At 43.8% G+C, this 17,719-nt stretch overlaps 1 protein-coding gene across 1 annotated transcript; it reads right to left on the bottom strand.

Annotated features, from left to right (window-relative positions):
- Positions 1–784: 784 nt before the first annotated feature.
- inhbb (inhibin subunit beta B) lies at positions 785–11,102 on the bottom strand. Its single transcript, XM_063498201.1, has 2 exons — positions 10,211–11,102; positions 785–3,422 (listed from the first exon to the last, which is right to left on the bottom strand). The coding sequence occupies exons 1-2, from the start codon at positions 10,596–10,598 to the stop codon at positions 2,596–2,598; spliced, it is 1,215 nt and encodes a 404-aa protein (XP_063354271.1). The 5' UTR covers positions 10,599–11,102; the 3' UTR covers positions 785–2,595.
- Between the last annotated feature and the right edge of the window lie 6,617 nt (positions 11,103–17,719).

The following is a 17,719-nucleotide window of genomic DNA, read 5'->3' as shown; positions in this document are numbered from 1 at the left end:
GATGTTTTAACAGGGACATGTGATGTGTTGTGATGGAGGCTCTGCAGAAACATTACTTGAAATCTTGCCGTTGGTAGGTGTTGGCACAGACAGACAGACATTCAGGCGGGCAAGCCTTGTGCTGTTGCATAAAGTGTTGACACATTGTAGCAACTGCAGACCTACGCTGAGAAATAGAAACATTGTGATGGAGAGGGAAACAGGTCTGATGTAACAGCCTGCATGAGCATGTGCACAAGTATCCTAAACTAAAACAACACGCCGTGCAGACAGATGACAAACAAGCACGGCAACAGACTCTGCAGCCAAGGAGGAATCGGGCAGGTATTTGAAGGTTTGTGCGCTGGCACTCGCTGTGGATGCCACTGAAGCTGTTAATCATGCTTGTAATTACTGTTCTACAGCTCCAGCTTATGAGAGACACTTGATCCTGGCAGGCGACAGCAGAGAAATGTTTTATGTTTGAACCAGTGGAGACAAAGATTGAAATGTGCTCATGTTTTTCTTGCAACTTCAGCCTCACCCTTTTGTTTAGGTGGATATCAGCCTAAAGCACAGAAAAGATTAAAGTACAAACCCAACACTTTCACCCAGGGGTGGAGCCAGAGGGGGAGCCAGAGAGGGCCACCCGTTACCATCAACAGTGAAGTCTGTTAGGGGGCCACACACACACACACACACACATCGAAACATTTAGGTGAAGAAGTTTTTCTACAGGAAGAGTTTTTCTTTTATTACTTTGAATTTTCAGAATAAAGTTGGAATGTGGAGGAAAAAACCCCATCTGGTCCATCAAATCAAAATTACTATTTTGACTCTATTCTCATCATTTCAACTTTTTTTCTTGACATTTTGACTTTATTTTTGAATTTTGCCTTATGACTGGTCCCAATGCTCCTTAGCAGATTTAACAGCAATAACAGCAACAACAACAGCAACAATAGTAGTAATAATAATAATAATAATAATAATAATAATAATAATAATAATAATAGTAATAATAAAATATATTATGAATGTTGTCATTAGGCAAAAACAGTCACACTTAAAACATGATGCAGAAAGGAAGTTAAAGTTACAAAATATTTAAGAAAACATTTTATTTTACATAAACTGTACAGATGACATTTACTGGACTAAATGTTTCTTGGACAGGAACTAAAAATAGCTTTTCTTATTAAATAGAAAACTGGAACAAAAAATAGAATTAAAGATGAAAAATGAAATGTTGCTTATTGTACAAAACAGAGAATGAAAATAGAGCTAAGACAGGAGAATCAAATGTCGTACCCTGATGCAGTGGTAGGCCTTTTACAAATGATCACAAACGGTATTTTACACAGTGACTCGGCGGCCTTGCCGTCCGAGCACTACAGCTAAAATCGTGGCCTCTTTGGTTCCATTAATTAGTTAAAATACATCTGAAACAAAATTCAAATTTACTTCTATAAAAATAACTTTTCAATGGCAGTTTTTGTTTCGCTAAATCCGCAACTTTTCAGTGCAAACATCACAACAATCATTCGCTTTGGAAAGGAAGCGAAAGATTACATTTCAAGTATTGATAAAGAGTTGAGGACTGAAGAGAGAAAGAAGAAGAGAAAGAGAGGGGGAGAGGATTCAGTCTAATAGCATGTTGAGTATGGGTATAGGTTACTATACATTGCATAGCTCATGTGGCACTTATTCAGCGATAGGACAGGACACTCAGTACCCCTTGGAAGGCATTTATTTATACAAGTGCTATTCAGGGTGTGCATTTCAGTTTCTGCAAGTGCTGCACTGCACTGTGGTGACCCACTGGGCCAAAACTAGAGTCTCCAAGTCTGCAGACTGGCTTCTGCTGAGCCTCAGGGGGAAGGAGAAAGCAGTTCTCTCTCTGTCAACACAAGAGTGACGGCCACAATAACGCCAGCAGTGGCGGCTGCAGAGGTGGCGGTGGGGGCTCAGTGGAGGACTTTGTTCTGCCGCTGCGCTGCTGTGAAGGCTGTAATCCTGCAAGGCATTAAGCGCTGCCAGTTTAACTCCACCAGAGAGGACAGCCAGACTGAGTCTGTCTGCATGGCAGGGAAGTGCTGGTGTTCTGAATTGTATAAGCTGATGAACTGTCAGTGCTTTGTAAAAACACAAGTCTGTAATGTGCTCAGAGTACTTCAGAGGGTTGGAGGAGCAGGGCAGGGGGCGTGTGGGCAGTGAAGCCAATCATGTCACTTTCCTTAAGCGCTTGTTTTGTTTTGTTTTGTTTTAAATCTTCATTTACGAGGAGATGACGGGCCATTATTTTTTAACTAGAAATGGCAAACTAGAGAAAAGTATCATTTGGTGATAAGCGTTCCCTTCTCGTGCCGCCGCTGACCAACGAATGGGCAGAATGCGGGCGGCAAGCGTGTCGCTCACTCTGATAAATACACACGCCTGTGCTGACACGTGCAAACACACGTGGACACAACAGTGATACTTGCTTTTGCTAGATGGTACCAGTGTGTGTTGCTTGCACATACAGTAGGTATAGATATATATGTGTACCGTACAATAACATCCTGTTTGTACAAAAGGCCTTCCTGACAGTCCAGATAATGACGGGCCAGTGTGGACTCAGGCGCAGCCACACTCGTCCACGATCATATTGGGCACGTCCCTCTTGATGATGTTGTATTCATCGTCAAAGTAGAGCAAAGACATAGTACTGAGCTTGGTGGGGATACAGCAGGAGTTTACTGAGCCCGGGCTCATCCCCCGCATGCGGTACTGATTAACTACCGCAGTGTGGAAGGATGAAGCTGAGCCCGGCACGCCTGCCATGTAGGCCGGACAGCTGCCCTCACAGTAGTTACCGTAATAACCTGCTGGTGCAATGATCCAGTCGTTCCAGCCAATAAGCCGGAAGTCTATGTAGAACTGCTGTCGACAACACAAGCCGCCGCTGGTGCCATCACAGTCAAGCCCCCGCTTTCTAATGCGGTGCTTTCCATCCAGCTGTCGTGCACGCACCACCAGGAAGGGCCGGTGGGATGGGTCGCCGGGATCCACCAGAACAGGAGCCACACCAGCTGTCTCACAGTCCTCACAGTGGATCTCCAGGTCCTGTCTCCGGCTGCCCTTCCCAAACACTGCCCGTACCGCCTCAGATAGCGGGAACGTATGCCAGCCACTGCGCTTCAGATCCACCCGCTTCTCCACCAGAACCCAGCGACCTGTTCCCCCTCCGCCGCCTCCACCTCCTGGGCTTCCTTCCGTTCCGCTGACAGCCGTGGCCTCCTGGTAGTGGATCTTGACCGTCACTTTCCTCCTGATGCCCTTCTGAGGACCACCTGGAAGCATACGGAAATACAGCCACATGTTGGCCTGGGACACGTACAGGTTCTGGTTTCCCTCATTGGAGATGAGGAAGTACAGGCTGGATTTGGAGGGTGTTTGTTCATCTGTTAGCAAGAGAATAAACAGAAGAATTTATTACACAGAGGTAGAATTTTTAAGAAGGTAGATGACAGTCTCTTTTAGTCAGTTCAGTGTGCAAAATCAAAAATAAATGTCTGACTCAAATCATAGGATCCAAAGCTGAGGACCTTTCAGCAGCATTATATTGTTTTCAGTTTGCTCAGTGCTTATGAAAATGCTTCAGCAGTTATCACATGGCTGTCGTTTGTAATTTCAGTAAATGATATCGCATCTGATCCAAGAGAGATAGGCGGACATGTGACAGCTTAATCATCTTCTCGACAATTGAGCATGGGTTGTTGAAAGCCATGACATGAGGCTGGGAGGTCTTTGTTGTGCTTAAACCAAGCGCACTTCTGTGGCTCCAGGAGAAAGGTTACCGACCTATAGACTGTTTTCTACACTCACACAAACACACAAACAGAGAAAGCCCCTGAGAAGGGCACAGCTTTGTTTCCACAGATCTGTTTTCCCCTTGTTTTCTCTGTTAACTCTCAATGACTGCATCAGGTGACCTCTGTGGTAGCTCCTGATAGGCCAGCGGTAACAGGCCAGTTCTGGGATCAGGCCCAGTTGGCTTTAGGTCCATTTTTGTAAGTGACAGGGCCAAAAAGAAAAGAGAGCGAAAGAAGGAAAAGGGAGGAGGAAGATGAAGGGAAGGAGGAAGGATAGAAGTGGAAAAGTTGGGAGGGTGGCGAACATGGCTAAGGCCTGCGGGGGGTTCACTGAGTTCGCTGTTCGTGCCCAACCTGAGCCCCGCCTCCCACCCTATGCTACCCCTTTGCACCTCCTTCCAGCAGGAGCACCCTGAGAGTGACAGCACAAAGCCCTGTGTGAGGCAGTGGGAGAGCGCCGCGCTGCAGCCCGCCATTGAAACGCGTGGCGTTCCAGCAAAAAGCATGATGAGGCAAAAATAAAAGCCATTTACATGACACTGGCCACTTTCTACAGCAGCACAATGAAGAGATCCTGGGTGTCTAAAGGTGGCGCTGGGCTCTCTCTGGCACTACTTTTTTTTTTTAAGCCCAATGATGTCTTCCAAATTACCCTGAGGTAACTAGAAAGGTTTCTGTTTCAGAAGATTTGCCACAATGTGCTCATGCAGAGCTTTGAAAGCAGCTAAATTACTTTGTTTGCCCACTGATTAGTGTGTGTCAGTGTCAACAGGTGGCCACCAAAGACGGGCCTCCTCTTTAAAGCGCCTGGTGCCTTTTCCTCCATTAAAGTGCAGCTTTACCTTCACACAGGGGCCTGTTCAGACCAGCTCTCCACTCTCTACTACGTCAGCTGGTAGCTCACACAAACCCACCCACCCCCACGGTAAGCAACTCTCCACACATCAGCCTGTGGCTAAAATATGACGGTGCACAACGAGTACACGCTCAAATCGACGCAAAGCCAGCACCGTGAAGGAATCAGCTGAACAGCAGCTCCTGCAAAGACCCCTCAGGGCTACAAGTAACTAACCTCGCCTCAGTCATCACCGTACGTGCCTTGACAGCTCTGAGCTCAGAGAGAGACGCACAGTGACAGGCTGCAAAATAAAGCTGACAGAGCTCAGATGTCTGTATGATCATATCCCATTTTGATTCCAGGCCAACCAATTCCCCAAAGAGATGAAATTCAGGTGTAGTTAACCATCCGAGATCAAGTCATTGCTGATATTGAGAAGTAAACCTAAACCATAACCCACCAACATAATACCTTACACCAACATAACCCTAACACTGTATTCTTATTTTCCTGTCAGACAGTATTCTTTTGCTTCATTTGGCTTGTGTCATATGTATTAACCTTCCGAAGTGCAAGTGCAATATAGGTGGTAACCCAAACCCCACATTTTGGAGAAAGGTAAAAATGTGCTTTTTTTTTTTTTAATTTGGAAAAAACAAAGCATGACTATTCTTCAGTGTGTGTAATTTGGAATTATATTTGAACCAATTGCAAAGAAAATAAATAAATAATCTGATTGCCGGGGTGAGAATTAGGGTTAGGGTTGGGGCCATCACTGATGATGGGTAACCCTCTGGGGTCTGAGGTCCAAGTCATCATTGGTGATAACCCTAACCCCTATGTTTTACAGAGGAATAATGAGACGTTAGAGAGACTCTTCTGGGGAAAATGTAAATAGTTTTTCGTGTGTTTGAGTTACAATTGTTATTTTTTTTGTCCCTTAACTGACAAAACTTCAGAGAACATTTGAAAATAAAAATTGTGTTTGTTATACAAGTATTGTTACAGTTTTTTTTATTGAATAAATAACTTAATTACATGAACAAACCATATTGTAGTATGACTAAAGAACAACTAAACAATGGGAGAGGGAAAGAGAAGGGTTATAAAGATTTGGGATAGGGAAAGAGAAGGGATTAAAGGTTAGGATGTAAACAGGGCTAGGGACAAGTTGGGAAAAGTATGCACAGAGGGGTTTAGGTTTAGGAGTATTCAGAGGTCACATTTGAAATCTTTTGCCAAAACAGTTTGAGGAATTTTTACATGCTGGATATCACTGAGCTGCTTTTATACTGTAGCTACTCAGGATCTGCAGTAAGGCTGTGACTAAGCTTTAATTTCGTTACTCATGAATCTGTCTTTAAATTGGTTTATCAAATCTCCCAGAGTGATATGATCAAATCACAATCTAAGACATTTTCCCAAGATTCGCCAATACGGAAAGTGAATCTTCAAAACTGAGATAACCATGGTTAAGTACGAAATTATTAACGGTTTCCTGCCAGTTAGTTCGTGTTTAATTCATTAAATGGTGACGTTCTGCCTCAAATGGAGAAACACTAGGTAATAAAACTGATGCATAAAATCATAAAAAAAAAAACGATTTTCTGAGCACAACAGTCCTATTTTTTTTTTTTACTTCTTAACTAGGGGTGGGCAAGAAAATGATAAAAATAATGATAATAACGTTTCCTTAATCAAAATCTGAGATATGGTTAAAATAAAATTGATAAAAAGTAGCTAATCTTTGAGCTACTCTAGCCGTACACAGCAGTATGACAGGAGTGTGAGTGACATGAAAGAGAAAATGACAAACGTTAACAAAAACAGCGTCATCGACACAGACATCGGGCGTTTTCCACTAGAACATCCGAGGATTTCGGTGGTGTGTGAAGATATGTTGGCCATTTCAAATCTGACAAAGAAGCAGAGCAGCATGCGCCACAAACTGTTCCCACGTGTTCCCACAAAAGCAGGCAACACCATGAATCGTTTATACAATCTGAAGCAGTGGCATCAGTGCACAGCTGACCTTTTACCTTCAAAATGCACACACAATCCAAGACTGTATACAAACCAGGACTCTTTCTCTGTGTAACATGCTTTTACAGCAAAAGCCAAAGAGTGTGACACAGTGACATCATGAATGCATTACATTGCAAGACATTACGGCAGCAAGCAGAGTGGAAAATGTTGGATTTAAGCAGCGGATCCTTGTTATCTGGCTCCCTGATCATAAACATTTAATATCTATTAATTAATATGTATTAATATCTATTATATTTTATATAATAGCCTCATATCTACAATTTGGAGTGAACAGAAACCTTTAGGCTTCACAGAAATAGTGATTTGTTTTGTATCATAATATAGATCGATTTCAACTGATATGAAAAAAAAATGATCTTGATATGATTTTTATATCCACATCCAGCCCTACTTTTAACAGCTAACTGGGTTATGGTTACATGAACTTATTTTGATGGAAGTTTCACTTATTTGCATAGTTAGATGGAAAACAACTCACAGAAAAACTGCAAAAAACTGCATTTTGAGAGAGCTGATCTGAAAGGTCAGGTCTTTTAGTTTCTGAAGCAGCTAAAATACCACCAACCCCTAAGTGGTTGCCCTGTGACCTTGTGGATGGTAAAAGGTTAAAATCCACAGGAAAAATCTGCAATGTCATGACAACTGGCAGGTTTAATCTGCCGCTACAAAGGCATGAATGGACTTCTGCTTGATATGAAAGGTTTTTCAAGTGCTGAAATAAGCCTGAAACCACAGCGTCTAACGTAGCTTCTACCTGTAGGCAGGTGGCATATGTATGATTCTCTGAGTGAAGCCCTAACAATCACTCCTTCAGCGTCATGGACCATATAGATCCTCGTGCTGTAAGAGCATACATCTGAACACCGCATGACTTATTTCAGCTGAGGTTCTTTAGGAGGAATGAACTGTTCTTTTCATGCTGTGTTACAAGCAGCTTGGAGCTGGCCTGGACACGCCTCGCCTGACCCCACAGTGGAAAAACGTTGTTAGTGATTATCAGCAGGCAGGACACCTGGGTGGGCTGTTTCAGCGTGTCTCCACCTGCGCTGCCGAGCCAGGGAAGAGGCTGTGGATGGAGGCAGGCAAGTAGGCAGGTAGGTAGAAAGCTTCAGAGCTCATTACTCAAAGATGCTGTCGACAAGACCACACGGCGTGGCTCTAACGTGACATATGGCCACCACCCCTCAGCTCTCAAGGAATTCCACACAGACCGAGGAGGCGTGGACGTGAGACTCTGGACTCTTGACCAGAGGTTAAAGCCACAAATGTGCTGGACCTGCTGCTGTTAAAGCTTTACCACAGAGGAATTTTTAATCACTGTGCATAAATCATTTATAGGATCAGGAGCTATACAGTAGCAGCCGATCCCACTGACTGAAACACACCCCGCTGAGTGAATGTGGAAAATGGCTGGAGCAGGTCCAGGAGTGCCATGACTGACAGCTCCTCATGAAAGAGCAGTGTCCTGCAGTAAACCTGCCAACCTGATCCTGTGGAGGAACTACTTAGTGACCTCCCATAATGAAGTCTTAATTCTGAGTTTTGGACCACTTGTCACAAGTTCACTGGGTCCAAGCAGTGGCAGCGAGCAATCGAGAAGCGCCCATCTGAACTTCTCCATCCAGCGCTTTCTCTCTCGCCCTCCCTTCTTCTCTGCCCGTGTTCCCCGCTTCGCTCCTGTGGATACGGGACACCGAATCCCTCAGTGAGGGCCCATGGGAGCATGTCAGGGGAGAAGAGAGATTGGCATCCCCTCCCTCACCTGCCCGAGGCCACTTGGCAGACTCTGTACCACTGTGCTACCGGAGATAAGGCACCGCGGTTAACCCTGCGCTGACGGGACACAAGCTGACCCCACAGAAAAACAAAGCACACAAACACCTATCAGCATCCATTTACTGGCTCTCTGTTGGCTAAACAGATGCCAACTTCACCCCCCATCTCGCCTTGTTCTAAAACAACAATTCAGGCTTCCTCATCTTTGGGGAGGGACAAACTCCCCTGGCTTCAGAGCATTCTGGAGACCTCGCCTCTGAGCCGTGCCCTGGCTGGCAGCATCCGATCTGGGGGGCCTCGAGCCAGCTGGCCGGGAGGCAGACGGGGTCTAGGGAGCAGGGACCCGAGCCAGCTCCATGGTACAATGCCACACAAAGGCTCAAAGGTGTGAGGAAGAATAGAGCGAGGAAAAACACAGAAGTAGAAGAAGAAGCAGCAGCAAAGGAGCCCAGCGAACCTTTAAAGCTTTGCAACGCTGCAATATGGGCACACACACAGACACACTAACAGCACCAACAGTCCCATCACCTCATCCAACCCAGCACGGACTCAGATGTCTCATACATTATTCTGAGCAATTTCTTTTGTTTTCGCTGCTGTTTTTCTTCTCCATGTTGACATGATGTGAACACACAGAGCTCTTATAATAATTGCCCGGCCTTTGTTGCCTTGTCATGAGGGCGCTCAGATCATTCCCAATGGAAGGCAGGAGCTCACAGTCCATTCAGGCTAATTGTACACACACACACACACAGGTTTCCCATTGGCTCTGCAGCTACAAAGCATCTTATTTTTGTGAGTTTAATTTTATGTTTCCTTTCTCTTAAACTAACAGTTTGTGCTGGAGACGTGGTACTCACAGCACCAAGTGACAATTATTAGATTGTGTCGATGATTTTGTTGTGTGTGTGTGTGTGTGTGTGTGTGTGTGTGTGTGTGTGTGTGTGTGTGTGTGTGTGTGTGTGTTTGTGTGTGCGTGTGTATGTGTGTTTTTGAGGCTGTGTGTCAGGGTGTGTGCGCGCACAGGAGGGTGTGTGTGTGTGTGTGTGTCTCTTTAGACTTCTGAGAATTAGTTAGATACACATTCTTAGAGGAAGGGATAAATGGCCAATTGAGGGACTTTGTCCGTATTTAAAAGAGGGCTTTATACATTGGAGTATTGAGTGTGAGCTCAGCTTTGAGATGAAACTGGATTCAGAGGTGCTTTTTTTATCCCCTAGACAACACAGGGGGGTAATTTAAGGACTCTGTCTTTGGTTTCATTTCTTTTGGATTTCCAGAACAGGAGGATTTAAATCAGTAGCCAGTGTGACGTAATAAGATGATGAAAAAAATGACGGCTGCACCAGATTCCGTGTTTATGGCTGGTTTATGGCTGTTTGTTGTGGCTGCCTCTGCCGCTTAAAATATATATATATATATGTCCAGAAGAGCGCAGTCCTAGGAACAGCTAAGATACTGCGCAGGACCCTCAAGCTCCCAGGCCTCTGGTAGAGGACCCGAGCTTGAAGGATTAACCGCCCACAGGGGCGAGTGGGGAATTTATATGTATATATATATATATATATATATATATATATATATAAATTCACCTGCTAAGGATTGTCAGTTATTAACTCACCTGGTGCCATGCTGCCTGTTACACAGACTCAAAGGGTGAAAGAGTTCAGGCAAGGGTCGAATTAGACATGTGCAGTGAATTATTGATTAGTACCTGATTCTGCGAAGCTGATGATCTCAGATGTCTCCGCCTGAACCTCGTTGTTGAAGGCAGCCTGCCCGTCGAAGCTGGGGATCTCCACTCGGCCGTCCTCTCGTACTTTGCCGGCGTGCAGTCTCCTCAGCGCCGTCACCATCGCAGCCTTCGGGATGGGATGGGTTATGTTGGGTCTCTCTCTCATCTGTAGCCGGTTCAGTATGTGCCTCTTTACCGCCTCCAGGAAATCGATGTTCATGCGCTCCGACTGATCCGGCCCCCTGAAGCCGCAGGACGCGCACGACTCCTGGGGTGAGCTTTGAGTCTCTGTCCCGGTCACCGAGCTGCAGCGCACGCACAGCACGCACGCAACTAAACAAAACAGTGCCACACTATAAAAGCTCATTTTAAAGTTTATTCTACAGTCCAAACGCTACGAAAGAAATGGTGAATCTTTTAAAAATGCACACCGAAATTTAAGCGACTTTTCATTTACTAAAGTTCCGGGAGAAATCATCCAGTGAATAAATCCACTGAGCATGTGTTTGTATTCCAGGAGACTAAACGATTCCAGTCATTGTGCTTCCAGCTCGTTATCCAGCAACAAAATAAAAGTTCATCTCTGTAATCGAGAGGCGCGCACGACAGTTCTGATTGTTGATGCGCTTCTGTCAAACCACGCTGCGTTCAGACGCGTAATCTGCCAAAACAAAAGAGCACAAGTGTGAATAAAACCCCGTACAGGCGGCTCCTCTCCATTCAAGCAGCCTGCGGAGACTACTGTCCCGCAGCTTCAAGCAGAACGCGAGCGCTCCGTGAGTCCCGAGTCTTTTTGTGTGTGCGCCGTGCGCGGGTGAGGGTGGCAAGCTCCCGTGCGTCCTGCAAGATAATGCTCAGTGAGACCCTTTCCTCTCTTTGCAATCACGACAACAGGGGCTCCGCACACCCAAAGTTTTTATACAGGAATTCGTACACCACGTGGGGATTTCCACCAACAGCGCGCAAGGGATTATTACTACGTCTAAAGATCCACGACTGTGGGACATGGTTTTATTATGGTAACACGGAGGCCCCGGAGCGGTTGCATAATTTTTTTCTCCCTCAGGTCTTGGCAATATTTGACTTACATCCTTCAGTGTGGGTGATCACCTGATATCCAAATGTAGGAAGTTTTATAACGGCCCCTTTAGCGGAGGTACCGCGCACAGTCAGACCCCCGAAATTAGTCATTTTAATTATTACTTTCTAAAGATTTTTAAACGTTTTAGATTTAAAGCATCAAACTTGTGTTTCCACACAGGATTCGAACTTCACACAGATTACAGCCCATACAGAACCATTTTCAGTATCTTTAATTCATTCACTTGTGTTTGTGAGCTATAGAAAAAAATAATAGTTTTAATCAGATTCATTAAAGATTGAATTTATATTTCACTGCAACCTTTAAAAAAAGGTGGATGGAACCATAAATAAAATCAGGAACTTAAATGAGCAGATCGCAGGGCTGGTAACCACACAAATTAGCAGACAAACAGCGCCATCTACCGACAGAAAGACCTCATTACACACTGCTGCTAGACAAACAGAAAGAGACACTCCTAAATTTAGGACTATCCCACAATTCCCAATAAATGAAGGACAAGGAGCTCTCTGGAGAGTTCTGTGATAAAATCCATAGTTGAGTTATCTTCTCCTCTGGCCTTCCTTTGAGTATTTCCAGGAGAAAAATGGACTCAGTGAGTATGACATGCCTGCTGCCGGTGTACCAGTGACCAATGAAAGTCAAGTGAGTTTAAGTATTACCGAAATGCCTGTTTGGCCCTACAGCTGTCAATGCATGTATGTAGAATAGTTCTAGTCATCTAGTCATCTGCAGCCTCAATAGCAAACTAGGGTGTCCTCTCGGCCATCATCCAGAATACCTACCATCCTAAAAGTTTATACTTCAGTTTAAATGAGTGATTCTCTAGAATTTCAATTGCATGTTACTGAGCATCACACTAATCTGTGTGATGCTTCCATACAGTCTATGATCTTTCTGGAGCCTCGGCCTCAAAATATGTGGAATTCTACTCCAACAAAACATGGCGGATACTTCGGAGCATAGAGACTGAAACCAATGAGTGACATCACAGCGGCTGTACAGTCCATGAGCAACACACAAGGAAACATTCTGCCATGTCTGATGCAAGAAAAACTATACCCACTGGCAGAACTCCAGGAAAAACACCAGGACTGCTCTTTACTTGATACGCCCACCGTTGCAGTGATGCATGGTGGAGGCAGCATCATGCTGTGGAGGCATTCCTCAACTAGTAGATATGGTTGCTAGGGTGATTTCAGCCAAGCATATCCACAGTTTGAAGGTTAGATGTTCAACAGCGATTTTTCCAGCACCAGGGACAGGAGACTCCCCATCCAGCCCAACCAAGCTTGAGATGATATTCTAGGAAGAGTGGGAGAAACTTCCCAAATCCAAGAGTCTGTACACACTCTACCAAGATGTCCAAAATGTAACTGCTGGCAAACAGGCTTTGAAAAAACTAAAAGTCTGAATATCACATCTGAAATTGTAGCTTTTAATGCTGAATGCATTAAAAAAATATGTAAACTGGATTTTTAAAAATGTAATCTGTAACACAATAAAGCATCAATAGTTTTTTTTAATGTAATGATTAACTGTAATAATCCATATGTAAAGGGATGTTATAATACTTACAACACTTGATATTTTATACTTCACTCTTTTGGTAATAACCTCTCAAATTTAACTCTATAAGAAGAAAACATTAGTGTTGGATTGCTTTCATCGGGTCTTTAGAACTACAATCCCCAAAGGAAAAGGCACCTGCTGCTCTAAATGAGGGCCAGTATGTTGCACAGCAGTCAGATTAGACTGTGTAGCCTTTAAGTCCCAGTAAGAGTGCCTGTTGTAGTTTTCAGAAGCGTCTGTGTCATGTGTGGAGCAGCAATGTAGGTCAATAGGTCAAAAGAAATGAAGAGCAGCAGCAGCGGCGATGGATTAGAGCAGCCTGGCCTGCAGCATAATAGCTGATTAAGTTACTCTCCTACAGGTGTACTCACACAAAGCCAGAGTAATCCCAGAACAGATGTATTTACCTAATCAGAGAGAAAATAAAAGTTGGATCAATAAAGGTCCACATGAACTCTATTTAGCATTTTATTAATGCTGAGATTCTAGGCAGACCCAGTGTTCAAATTCACTGAACTTCTCTGTAAAATTAAGTGGAAATCCAAAGTTTCTGAGGTTTACATTCTGACTTCCCTTTTTTTGGTAAAATCCACAGATATTTTTCAAAAATATGTAACTTTTCATTTTTAAAGAGTGGGTTTTAGCAAACCCCAAACATGAGGATTTGTTGCACTTTACAGGGACAATTTACAGAAGTGGATTAAGAAAAACATTTGAAGCCTTGGCATTTCTAACAGGACATTCTGGGGAAAAAGAGGGTCAGCCATGAAACATGTTTAAATTTAGAAAGTCATAAAAGTCATAAAAGTTCAGTGCAATAAAGCGCCAATGGTCATATAGAGATCTTTTTAGACATCCAGTAACTCTGAGGCAGTTACATTAAAGTGTTACACATTACTCAACAAATAAATCACAGACAGCGTACAGGACACAACAGCACCATTGTATAAACTACATCAGTTACAGTCAAGGTACGGGAGCCCCTCTGTGACAATATTTGCATCTAATGTAATAAAAACTTCAGATTTTCGCGACCGGCTCAATCCCCTTTAAACAGCCATGAATTCATGATGTAAACGACAAAGTTCTTTTTAAAAACAGACACAACTTTTTTTTTTTTTAAAGATGAAATCAAACCCATCTGTGAGTCCAAAGGGATTTTTAGTCAGAAGTGAAAACAGACATAGGTAAACAGTTCATCTCCTGGAGCTCGTTGATGGAGTCTGTGGAGTTGTGGCGCCCTCTTGTGTAGTGTAGTTGACATTACTGTTAGGTGAAAGCGTTCGTTGATTGCGCTTCAAACAGATTTAGAAGATTGTCAGGCTGGCCTGTGTTCAAATTTCTAAACAGGTGAAAACATTTCCAAACGGTCACAGCTGTGCGGTCAGTAAGAGGAGCCGATCAGCGGGCAGGTTCAGTGTTTCGAAGTTTTATCACAATTTCCTTTTTGTTTTTGTTAAGTTTGTGTCCTGGCATAAGGACGCACTCAGCACACTATTATTTTAGAACTCACTAATATTCCTCACTGACCTTTAGGTGGTATTTCTATGTACTTTTGCAATACTTTTTATTTGAAAAAAAATTAATCCTTTTAGAGAATTTGCTATGACTTTGACACTCTTCGGATATTTGAGGGATCTATATATTTTCTTTTTCTTTTTCTGTCAAAAATCTTGCCGATCTTCCACATCTGCAACCCAGATGTTCAGATTTAGTTTGAAAGTGAAGCATGGCGGTAACAAAGAGCCTGACTGTGAGGTCTCCAGTGCAATATGTTGTTTATCAAAGTATTGCACAGACGCCATGTTAAAATAATATAAGCATACTGTAATTCACTCAAACATACGTTCAGTTTACTTTTTGTACTTTTATTAAAACAAAGAAGTTGTTTTGTAAGAAGTAACAGATGGGAATTGTTTAAATAAATGTCCTTTTCATAGAACAGGTTAGAATTTCTGTCATGAAGCTATATTTCTGTAAAAATATGAGAACATAAATGAAACCATTTTGGTCATTTTAAAAGGAGCTGTGGGAGAAGCTCAGCTGACGAGTGAATGCAACACGATTTCAAACATATCTTTTATTCGAGTAGAAATATTCTTAACTCACTCAGACACACGTTCACCTTTGTTGGCACCACCTGAAGGTGAGTTTGTGTATTTTAAATGAGTATTTCTTAGCAGGTTTGCTTATTACAGTTGATTTTTTATTGTTTGATAATGTTCAGTTTTAGATTAGCTGTTCTGTCTCATGTGATGTGTGGTATTGATCGTGGACAGATTTAAGGAGGTCAGAAGAATAAAATAATCCATCACAACACAAAGAGCTGACTCACTCTTTAGCTGTCCCTGCCTCAGTAAGTACCAATAGTAAATACAGACACTCCAAAGCCTTCTGACACTGCAAATACTTATTTTAATGTTAATTAAATAATGCTTATTTTTCATTTATTTCTGTTTTGCTCTTTTTTCAGTTCATTAGATACCTGAGTATAGCTGTTGCCTATCTGTATGACCACAGCGTACCCATCTTCTGATGGCTGCTTCCAGCAGGATAACATGCTGTGTCACATATCTGGTATCTGGTATCATGAAGATGACAATGAGTTCACTGTACAGCCACTGTGTGATGCTGTCATGTCAATGTGGAACAAAATCTCTGAGGAATGTTTGCAGAAACTTGGGTGAATCTGTGCCATGAACAATTAACTAAAGTAGGTCCACCCTAGTGGTAGCATGGTGTACCTAATGAAGTGTACAATGGGACTACAACCAAGAATAAAAATGCACTGATTCTGTCTTTATTAATACAGGAATAAACGACTACAGGACCAAAATAAATAAAATGATGACCTGCTTTGTTTGTCCTCCTCACAGCTTAGTGTGGGAGTCTTTCCTCCAGTTATTTACAGTCATGTTAGTTTCTCCTTTCTCTGCTCTCAGTCTCTGTGATGCACCTCCTCACACACAGGGTGGAGCAGACAGACACAGGAGAAGGCAAATCATATTAATGATGTGCTCTACAGCATGTTACTGTAAGTGTAGCAAGAGCTTCCCAAAAAGTGTTAAACCAAGCCTTTTAGTGGAGTCGGTTCAGTTTGCAGCAGTTGCTGGGGAGTAAAAAACGTTTGCAAACATCAAAGAAAACCTGTCAGTGCAGCAGTATCTAACTTCTCCACACTGCTGACGCCTAGTTTATGAAACACAGAACACAGAGCTCAGCCCGATTCAGCTTTTTGAGTCAAATATCAGACTGCCAAATCCCTGTTTTTCTCAGATTTTGTTCCTTTGTGTACATCAACACAGACATACAAATGCACCGACTGTGAAATTCTGGGCTGATCCTCACTAAAGATCTGATTCCAATACCTTCCCTGTTCTTACAGACACTATGAACAGATGCACAGAACAGATACTGTGTTTTTTCACATTCACTGTTAACAGAACACAGCTTTCTGTAATGCCATTTCCCCACAATTTACTTGTGTGTTCTAAGGTCAGTGAATCCCAGGAAGGCGGCAGGTCCTGATGGAATACATGGAAAGGTTCTCAGAGCATGTGCTGACGAACTGACCGGAGTCTTCACTAAAATCTTCAACCTTTCCTTGTCATTAAACACCGTCCCGCCCTGCCTCAAAACCTCCACCATCATCCCCATCGCCAAAAAGACAGCTGTGGTCAGCCCAAATGACTACAGGCCTGTTGCACTTACGCCTGTAGTGATGAAGTGCTTTGAGAGACTGGTCTGTCAGCACATCAGGGCCGGTCTGCCTCCCACTTTGGACCCCCACCAATTTGCCTACAGGACAAATCGATCCACCGAGGATGCTATCACCATAGCGCTCCACACTGCGCTGAGTCACCTGGAGCACCGAGGAAGCTATGTGAGAATGCTCTTTCTGGACTTCAGCTCAGCATTCAATCATATCATCCCAGAGATCCTGGTCCAGAAACTGTCTCACCTGGGACTCTCCACCCCCATCTGCCTCTGGATCAGGGACTTCCTGACAAATAGACCACAGTCTGTCAGACTCGGCCCCCACCTGTCCAGCACCATCACACTCAGCACCGGGTCTCCACAAGGATGTGTTCTGAGTCCCCTGCTGTTTACGCTCTACACATCCGACTGCTCCCCTACCCATCTCTCAAACACCATCATAAAGTTCGCGGATGACACCACAGTGGTTGGACTCATCTCAAGGGGGGATGAGTCTGACTACAGAGATGAGGTCAACAGACTGACTGAGTGGTGTTCAGTTAATAACCTCCAACTGAACACCACGAAAACTAAAGAACTTATCTTGGACTTCAGGAAGGGCAGAGCAGACCCGGCCCCACTTTACATTCACGGAAACTGTGTGGAGAGGGTACACTCCATGAGGTTTCTGGGTGTGCAGATCTCTGATGATCTCTCCTGGACTGCAAATACCACGGCGGTGGTAAAAAGGCCCAGCAGCGTCTCCACTTTCTGAGAGTGCTCAGGAGGAACAACCTGGAGGAGAGGCTGCTGGTGACATTCTACAGAGCCACCATAGAGAGCACCCTAACGTATGGCATAACAACATGGTATGCAGGGTGCTCAGCTGCAGACAGGAAAGTACTGCAGAGGGTCATCAACACAGCCCAGAAGATCACTGGCTGCTCTCTGCCCAGCCTGGAGGTCATTGCAAACTCTCGGTACCTCAGCAGAGCTGGCAATATCATCAAGGACCATTCTCACCCCAGCAATCAACTGTTTGAACTATTACCGTCAGGCCGACGGTACAGGCCACATAAAACCAGGACAAACAGATTCAGGGATAGCTTCTTTCCCAG

This window comes from Pelmatolapia mariae, linkage group LG16_19 (assembly GCF_036321145.2).
Source record: "Pelmatolapia mariae isolate MD_Pm_ZW linkage group LG16_19, Pm_UMD_F_2, whole genome shotgun sequence".
NCBI classification, from domain to species: domain Eukaryota; kingdom Metazoa; phylum Chordata; class Actinopteri; order Cichliformes; family Cichlidae; genus Pelmatolapia; species Pelmatolapia mariae.
This window is presented reverse-complemented; position numbering and strand designations above follow the sequence as displayed.